The sequence below is a fragment of the Octopus bimaculoides genome, chromosome Z, assembly GCF_046866305.1.
Source record: "Octopus bimaculoides isolate indiv1 chromosome Z, ASM4686630v1, whole genome shotgun sequence".
NCBI lineage: Eukaryota > Metazoa > Mollusca > Cephalopoda > Octopoda > Octopodidae > Octopus > Octopus bimaculoides.
In genome coordinates this window covers 33272349-33282630 of record NC_142944.1, presented here as the reverse complement: position 1 = coordinate 33282630, position 10282 = coordinate 33272349, and the positions used below count along the sequence as shown (strand labels likewise).

The window sequence follows — 10282 nt, the reverse complement described above, 5'->3', positions numbered from 1 at the left end:
CCTACATAGCTAGGTTAAACAAAAAAAACATCAACATCAAGTCAGCTAGAATTAATGAAATTACAAATAGTGGCCATATGAATGCAAATAATAATCCATCTAATACCAATAATGATGCTACCAATAATTATACAAATAGAAGTGAAAATAACAATAACGAAAGAAATTATGAAGATAGTAACAATATACTTATTCCTATAAACCATAATTTCAACCAACAATTAGAATATATCAGTAACGACGTTACAGTTTTGACTGAAGTTGATGATAGACCCAACTCCAACAGAAGTAATAGTGATCAAAGACATAATTCATATAATATCAATAGGCCAAATGTGGAAGGAATAAGTCCAACTAATAGCACATCAAGATATGAATTAAATAATGATGGTAATAGCCAATATATACCTAATAGTAGAATTGAAGAATTGATAAATGATATTAGTGTAAATAATTGTAGTAATAATAATAATAGAGATATTAGAAATAATATAGGTGGAGTTGATAACCCCACCATGTGCAACTGTAGAAAAAAGTCCCATTGTCCTTTATTTGGATTTTGTTGTACCCGCAACGTAGTGTACAGATGCATCATTAGTACTAGAACAGAGAATTATATTTATATAGGGTGTAGTATTAACCTGAAACAGAGAATATATAACCATAAATCTTCATTTAGACTTAGACATAAGGCAAATAGTACAACTTTGGCAAGTAAAATTTGGGAGTTAAAAGACAATAGTATTAATTTTAGCCTTAAATGGGAAATTATAAGAAAAGCACAACCTTATAGAAATAATAGATATGGATGTGAATTGTGTTCTATGGAAATATATGAAATTTTTAAACTTAGGAACAATCCTAATCTAATCAATAATAGATTAGACCTTAGGGTATCATGTGTGCATTGCTCTACTCGCACTTCTAAATTTTTTAAAAAATAGGACTTTTATTTAAACAACTAAAGTTATCAAAATTTATAGTACCTTACTTCTATTATAGTCATCTAGAACTATCAACTAGCACATATTTATTTTGGTAATTGAAACTTTACAACATATATTCCTGATCTCTATCCTTAACATCTAATCTACTTAAATCAGTCATCAGATTCCTGTATTGATTATCCTTGTTATTTCCTAACATCCTTTCTTTTCTCAGTCCCTTAAACATCAGTATACACATTATTATAAACTAATATAAATCCGATAATAATTTTTATCTTTTATTCACATTATATAAATAAGGCTTACCTATGTGTCTCCTAAATAGTATCATTATCGTCAGCTAATAAGTTTTTTTAAAAGATAATTCAAAATAGTGTTCATGATCACTATATGCTTAATATACTTAATATCCTTAAATTTTACACCCTACCCAGAGCCCCTGAATTCAATATTGACATTATTTCATGATGTTTGTGAAAGATAACTACATCTAATTTTATTTTATTAACATACCTCTTATTGTGTAAACATTAGTTAGAATTCTGTTGTTGTCTGTACCACTATACTGTTACTCTATTCAGACTAAAAGTAAAAAACCTATTTGACCCATATACCTAGGGCTATAATTCCTCAACATTAATTCCTCAACATTTTGATAGTAATAAAATGACCTGATACTACTATGACCAGTGAAACCTCTAGATTCTAATACTTTTATAGCCTTGCCCATGCATACTGCTTACACCTTCCCTCTCTTTAGAAGTAATTGTCCCTTTGCTATCACCACTAGATAAGAAACAATAGAATTCTGAGACAGTTAAAACTTTTGTCTAGAATCAATTACTAGCCTGATAGACCCTGCTATGTCAAGATGGACTTATATATTCTTCCTCTGCTCTCTCCCACTTGGTTTTAATATGTTGCCACATTTGTAATATGTCTTTTTTTTCTACATTTTTTCGTGCAGCTGAAGATTGCTCTTCATATTGCATTTAAGGTAATGCTCACATTACTTAAATAAATTGAAGTAGCATGAAACGTGCGTACTGCAATCACTTTTGAAATCCGTGTTGCTTATTATTTGATTATATATATATATATATATATATATACATACATATATATATATATATATATATATATATATATATATATATATATATATATATATATATATATATATATATATATATATATGTATATATATATATATATATATATATATATATATATATATATATATATATATATATATATATATACACACACACACACACATATATATGTATGAATCTACATATATACATACAAACATATATATATATATATGGCACTGTGTGGAGGCATAGGCATGGATGTATGGTAAAAATCTTGCTTCCTAACCACATGGTCCCAGGTTCAGTCCCACTGCGTGACACTTTGTGCAAGTGTCTATAGCCTTGGACTGACTAAAGCCTTGTGAGTGGATTTGCCAGGTGGAAACTGAAAGAAGCCTGTTGTATATATCTGTGTGTGTCTTTTTATCTGTGTTTGACTCCCCATCACCACTTGACAACTGGTGTTGATATGTTTATGTCCTTTTAACCTAGCAGTCCAGTGCAAGAGACCGATAGAATAAGTACTGGGCTTAAAAATAAGTCCTGGGTTCAGTTTGTTCAACTAAAACCCTTCGAGGTGGTGCTCCAGTATGGCCACAGTCAAATGACTGAAACAAGTAATAGAATAAAAGAATATGTATATATGTGTTCGTGTGTGTGGAGGGTTTGGGTCAGGGTTAAGGTTACACTCACACACACACACGTACACACACACACACATTTTTTTTACATGTAGTTATTGGTGATTTGTTGCCCAATGTGTTTTTATGGAGAATCTATCAAAGAGTTACAGAAAAAGATTAGAACTCAGATGGGGTAGAGTTGGGACACTTTGTCAAGAAAACTAGTGAGATCTTTAGTTTTACAAATTCATAGATATGTCATATTTAAATTACTCTATCGATTGCATTTAATCTGGCCATATTGGGCCGAAATGTTCTACATACTTTATGTCCAAACAGGGCAGTTCGGGTCTCCTACATCTGCCCTAGGCTGTCATTCTGAAATATAGACAATCACATCATCAAAAAGTCAAAGCTACAAAATTGAGTATAATTAAGGTAAAACTGTGTGAATAAGTAGACATTACATTTGATAAAATAATCTGAATGCTAAGGGGTTAAGCAAGATACAGCTTCACATTGTCCTTAGTTTAATTTTTTGTCATGTCCATTGGATTATGATAACACTTGATGTTTGTGTTGGTGTCTTCGTTTTCTGAACAACCTGCATGATGAACAGTATTATGGTAGGCATGGTTTGTGCAGAGCCATTTCCACACAGAGCCAGTCCTTCAAACTTGTGTTGGTTTGGTGCCACTATCCCAATAGTTATCAGGAAGCCGGATTTGTAGGGAGTTACTTTCTCTTAGATAAGCCAGTAAAGAGCTGCTGGGCCTCATTGGCCCTTGGTCTGTGAGTGGGGGGAGTTTCTTCATGAAACAGTTCTGTGATATGCTAATTAATAAATGAAATTCCTTACAACAAATATTTCAGAACAAATAAACAAAAATTCAATCTTTAACCCTTTAGTGTTCAAACGGCATCTGTGAAATCATAGTTGTGGTTGTTGCTAGTGTCATGTAAATGACACCTGTACTGGTAACATGTAAAAAGCACCCACTACACTCTTGGAGTGGTTGCCATTTGGAAGGACATCCAGCTGTAGAAACTATGCTGAATCAAACTGGAACCTGGTGCAGCCACCTGGCTTACCGGTCTCAGTCAAACTGTCTAACCCATGCCAGCATGGAAAGTGGGCGTTAAATGATGATGGTAATGATATTAAGACTTAAGTTGTTATTTTCATGTGTTTTCAGAACCTTCAACAGTGGACTGTTTCAATTTTAAATCATTATCATCATTTTTAATGTCCATTTTCCATGCTGGTATGGTTTGGACAATATAAATTTTGCCCATGGGTAAAGAGTCTTCTACCTTTGCTCTTGAGGTATTCTGGAGTTAAAAAAATAACCAGTTACATACTTGAATCAATTTAACTGGCTTAACCACACAGCCATGCCTGCATTGGTGCAGGTGTGGCTGGGTGGTAAGAAGCTTGCTTCCCAACAATATGGTTTCATGTTTGATTCTGCTGTGTGGCACCTGGAGCAAATGTCTTACTAGAGCTCCAGATTGACTAATACCTTGTGTGTGGATTTGGTAGACAGAAGCTGAAAGAAACCCATTGTATATGTGTGTGTGTGTGTGTGTTTTGCATTTGTATCTGTTCCTTACTGCTTGACAATACACAATGGTCAGTTTACGTCCCCCATAACTTAGTAGTTCGACAAAAGAGATTGATAGAATAAATACCAGACTTACAAATAAACATAGGTATGATTTATTCGACTAAAACTCTGCAAGATAGTGCCCCAGCATGGCCACAAGCCAGTGACTGAAACAAGTAAAAGATGAAAGATATTTTCTTCCCTCACCCAAAATATCTGGACTTGTGCTTATACTAGAAATCATTATTGTTGAGAATAATCAAAACTGCAGTGGATGTTAAGACAGAATATTTAATATAAGCATTAGTAAATCAGGCTTACTTAAATGAATGATGTCTCTCTATTCTATGTTTGAAATCCTTTGTAATCTGTAATACAAGTACTTATTATTTATAAATAATACAAGTATACAATATGAAGTGTATGTGTATCTAATATTTAATTTGTATCTTGTTTAAGGCATCTTCATTTAGTTATCACATCTAATTAGTCCTGTTTCCATGTTAAAATATCATCCCTTGTAAAGTCTTGAATTGTTGTGAAAGTAAGAACAGAAATAAATTTATTTCTCAAACGTGTGATAATGCTACAAATAGCGTGATCAGGATAAATTATCCATTTATTGCAGAAAAATATGCTACTTGACGCGTAATCACAGAGACGTGAGTTCGAGTCTCATGGCTGGCCAGTAGCATATTTTTCTGCAATAAATGGATAATTTATCCTGATCACGCTATTTGTAGCATTATCACACGTTTGAGAAATAAATTTATTTCTGTTCTTACAATACATCTCAACGCTTCTAAAAAAGAACAAACTTTGTTTGTTTACTTTCATCGTAATGTTATGAAAGTATTTTCAACACACTAATTCATTCTATTTTCTCTTTTTTTGAAGGCACTACTTTGGCTGTTGCATGACATGGGTTACTTATCAAAGTAAGTTGATTTTGTTGTTGTTGGTGTCGTTGTTGTTATTGCTAAGGGTGGTGGATTGGCGGCAGAATGGTTATCAAAGAAAATGCCTTATGGTATTTGTTCTGGCTTTTTACAAGGTCAGTTTTACCTTTCATTCTTTCAGGGTCAATAAAATAAAGTATCAATCTAGTACAGGAATCAAGTACTGGTATTGATTAGCTCCTTCTTCTCCAAATTCCTGGATTTTGTACCTATTTTAGAAACAATTATAATTATCATTATTATTATTATTATTATTATTATTATTATTATTATTATTATTATTATTATTATTATTATTATGAAGGCATCAAGCTGGCAGAATTGTTTGCAAAACAGGCACAATGCTTAGCAGCATTTCATCTTTCTTTATGGTCTTAGTTCAAATTCTGCTGAGGTTAACTTGTCTTTCATCCTTTTGGAGTCAATGAAATAAATACCAGTTGAACACTGGGGTTGATTACATCAGCTGGCCCCTTTCCCCCCAAAATTTCAGGTCTTGTGCCTATAGCAGAAAGGATTGCAGTTAGCACGCTGGGTGAAATGCTTAGTGGTATTTCGCCCATTGTTATGTTGTCACTTTAAATTCCACCAAGGCTGATTTTACCTTTCATCCTTTTGGGGTTGATGAAATAAGTACCAGTTGAACACTGGGGTTGATGTAATCAACTCATCCTCTCCCTCAAAATTGCTGTGCTTGTGGAAAAATTTGAAACCATTATTATTATTATTATTATTATTAAATAATAAATGCCAATCAAATATTGACATTGTGATTTATCCACTTTCTCTAAAATTTCTGGCCTTGTGCTTGCATTAGAAATTATTATTATTATTATTACTACTACTACTACTACTAAGGTGTCAAGTTGGCAGAATCGTAAGCATGCTGATGAAATGCTTAGTAGTATTTTGCCCATCACGACGTTCTGAGTTCAAATTCCGCTGAGGTCAACTTTGCCTTTCATCTTTTCAGGTTTGATAAATTAAGCACCAGTTATGCGCTGGGGTTGATGTAATTGACTTGCCCCCTCCCCCACTATATCAGGCCCCCTCCCCCACTATATCAGTAGAAAGGACTATTATTATTATTATTATTGTTCAGTAGTTTTATTTTTATAACGTGCTTTCACTTCACTACCGAGCGCAGCTCTGTGCGCTTTGTGTATGTGCTGTGGTTTGCTGTGATGCTCTTATGATTACTGTATTGAAAGTGTTTTGCGTAGGATGTGTGCATTGCCCAGTAGTGCAATTTTCTGTATGTTATATATATTTGTAAGTCCTGGTGTTTTTGTTATGTATTTGTCTGAATATTTTTTTATTATACTATGATAGAAATTGTTTCTGTTTTTAGATTCCACATTCGAGTTACCTCTATTTCCAGGTCTTTGTATTTTGAAAGTTTTTCCATTTCTTTTAGAGAAACATTGTCATCTGCTGGTATTGATACATCAATTAGAAAGCATTTTTTTTCTTCATGATCTTTGACAACTATATCTGGTCTATTTGCCTATTATTATTATTATCATTATTATTATTATTATCATTATCATTATTATTATTTGCCATGGCCCTTATTTCAAGGTCGTCACATCAAATAAAGCAATGATCATTATCATTATAATTTTTGTTGTTTACTATGAGCGATCACAAAACCTTAAACTTAACAATGGCAAAAGCACCATCACCTCCACCACCAACCACAATGCAAGCAATCATCCTTTGGTCGTGCTATTTGCCAAAAAAACTTTAGTCATTTCCAGAAAAGGAGGGAGGCATGGAAAAGTTACGTCACAGAAGAGAGTTTCTCTTTACCTGAAGAGTTTTGTAGGAAAATGACAACTTTGTTTTTCAAAATTAATTAATTAAAAAAAAAGAAAAGAAAGAAAAAAACTAGCAAGCCAGTTCCAAGTTTCCATTTATCTCCAGAAAGTTAAAGGAAGCCTTGGTCACTGTGCTACATCAAGCAAAGCAGGGTGTCTGTTGCTAAGTCCTAAACAAAATGTAACTAAAATTCAGGATTTGTTGTTTGGGAATGAAAAAAAAACCCCACAGAAATTAAGCCCGTTTTTGTGCAAAGAATGAAGTTTACCCTCATTTTGGAAAGAATTTCCTATTGAAAGACTTCATGTTAACATCTTGTGTATCTGTATTTGTTTTTTATTCAGTGAATTTCTTTTGGACTCTTTTCATGTTTTGATTTTCGAGTTTCATGGTAGGATACCTCAAGTGGTGATTTAGAATTTGGTCTCATTATTTAATAAGAGAACTTTGACCTGGAAAAGGTAATCAGTGAGATATTTCAAATTCATATGTACACATCAGTAACTTAAGTGGTTCTGATTGGTAATTTATACCTGAATTTGTTGAGCAGTGAAGACAAAGTTGATTCTGATCAGGGGTGATGGCATTTAAAATTTACAACAGTTGGTTTAGCAACTAAAACAACTGCTGTAAATTTTATATGCCATTTGTGTTTACTTTTTATACCTGCACCATGTCAAGGACCAACTGGTCAGTTCAGTCTTTAGTTAGAAATTGGGTTTGGTACTTGCATATTTACTGAATCCTGCCAACACTTGCAATATTCGATGTTGTTTTATTATATTGTGAGCCCTGTGGATCATACGTAGTCATTTTGGTGTCTTACAGATTGGTGTGCTTTGATTCTTGAGAATCCTATAACTAAATTATACATATATATGTATCTATACTTATCAGTATATATGTGTGCACGTGTGTGCATGTATGCCTTTGTGAACGTTTACAAAACTACTGAGCTGGCATTAGCATTTGGTTCCCAGCCTCAAGCAGTGACATTGTGATTGGGCTGCAACCAGGAAAGTTTATTGACATTTCTTTGTCAACAAATCATCACAAGATCTGCACTTCAGGATCCTTCTGGTATGAAAAAAAATCCCTTCCTTGTAAAAGAGGTAAAGGTTGCAGACAAGAAGTGGATCTTGTCATATAAAGCCTGTCTCAGTATTTACACCCATGTAAATGATGCTAGCATGGAAAAGAAACATTAAATAAAGATGTATGTATATATCTATCAACCCAGCCATTCTGTATATATCTACCTATCCAGCCATCTGATATATATATATATATATATATATGTAGCCATCCGGTTGCACCAGTCCTCAGTCAAATCGTCCAACCCATGCTAGCATGGAAAGCGGACGTTAAACGATGATGATGATGATGATGATATAGTTTTAGGGAAAATATATTATATTATATTTATTATTATTATATTTATCTTATGATATTTACTTTACTTTATATTATACTCATTTATTGTGCTTTTAATTATTAATTTTTCTATATGTGATAGTGGATTTTCATCGATGAGTTCTTGAAAATTGGTTATTTTCCCTAAAACTATATATTTTATATATACTTTATCTATAAGGCTCAATTTAATTTTAATTTTTTATAAATTGATTTTAATTGAGTTTTTTACCTGTAATTTTGGATTTTGTCCCTAATATTATTATATATATATATATATATATATATATATATATATATATAAATTTAATTAGAGGATATGTTACCTTGTGAAGGGATGGTTGCATCCAAGGAAATACTGGTTCAATACCTAGTATTGTTGGGGGAATGAAATTCCCTTAAAAGCAATAGGTATATATTAAGCATATAGCTTATGTCCATTTAAAAGAAGGAAAGAAAATGGAAGGAAGTCAACAATTATTCATTATTAACAAATTGTTAACTTCCTTATCTCCATTTTCTTTTCTTCTTTTAAATGTGTGTATATATATATATATATATATATATATATATATTACGGAGATGTACTTGCATTGCAAGTGACCTGATCTGAGACCGTGTGCTGGAACGAAAACAATTGCAGCGTGGAAGGTGTTTATAAGCCATTTAAAATAACACACAAAATCCATTAGATTCACTTCAACATTTAAATTTAATTTGTCAAAATGTTTTCGTCGCTTTGAGACCGCGACCTGTTCATTGACAAAATTCATGAAAACAAATCTTGGAAGTGTCAAATGAGTTTGGTATTTTACAGACAAGAAAGTAAATTTTGAACATAGTATACTTTTAAGAATAGCAGAAAAAGAGTGGTTATTTACCCTTATAAGATGGAAAAAAGTTGCCAGCAGGAGGCTATGGGAGTTGAACCTGTACCCCTCAGATACTGGCTGAGTGCTCTGCCACCAAGCTAAGCAGCACGTTATAAAAAATGTTGCATTCGGATAGCTATGATTTAGCATCAAAATTGATAGTGATTATTGTCAGGGGCTGTTTAGCTTAATGGTAGAGCACTCAGCTGGTATCTGAGGGGTACAGGTTCAACTCCCATAGTGGTCTATTGGCAACTTTTTTCTGTCTTATAAGGGTAAATACTCAACCTTTCTCTACTGTTCTTACAGTTTTCCTGAGTTTGAATTTTACTTTCTTGTCTAGGTTTTCTAGATATCAATACCTCTCATACCCTCGCTATATATATCTATATATAATATATATATATATATATATATATATATATATATATATATATATATATTTGCTTATTTGCATCATTAAAAAAAGTATTTTTAATACATCTTAACCATTTAGCATTTAAACTGGCCATATCTGGCCCAAAATCCTTCCTACCCTACAATGTCCTTCTAAAAATAAACAACCACAACATCAAAATCTCAAAGCTGGAAAATAATGCATGATTAATTCAAAACAATATGAATAAATAAGTATTAATTTTGACAATAATTTGAATGCTAAAGGGTTAATATATAATATAATTTTTTTTGCTTAACATGGTAGATATATTTCCCTGTGTTTTATAAAACTTTTTGCAACACACACACACACACACACACACACACACACACACACACACACACACACACACACACACACAAATATAAATGGCCCCAATGTCAAAAAGTCACTGTCACTACCACCATCATCACCACTATCATTGCCATCATCACACTACTACCACCATCATCATCACCATCATCATTATTATTGGGTCATCCCATAAATAATGCAATTTTTTTT

General features: G+C 32.6%; 1 protein-coding gene across 1 annotated transcript in view; it reads left to right on the top strand.

The window, feature by feature from the left end:
* LOC106877204 (menin) overlaps positions 1–10282 on the top strand; it is a 75470-nt gene that overhangs the window by 33208 nt on the left and 31980 nt on the right. Inside the window, exon 2 of the mRNA XM_089365329.1 lies at positions 5166–5212. Coding sequence (XP_089221455.1) covers positions 5166–5212 — 47 coding nt within the window. The remainder of the gene's footprint in view (positions 1–5165; positions 5213–10282) is intronic.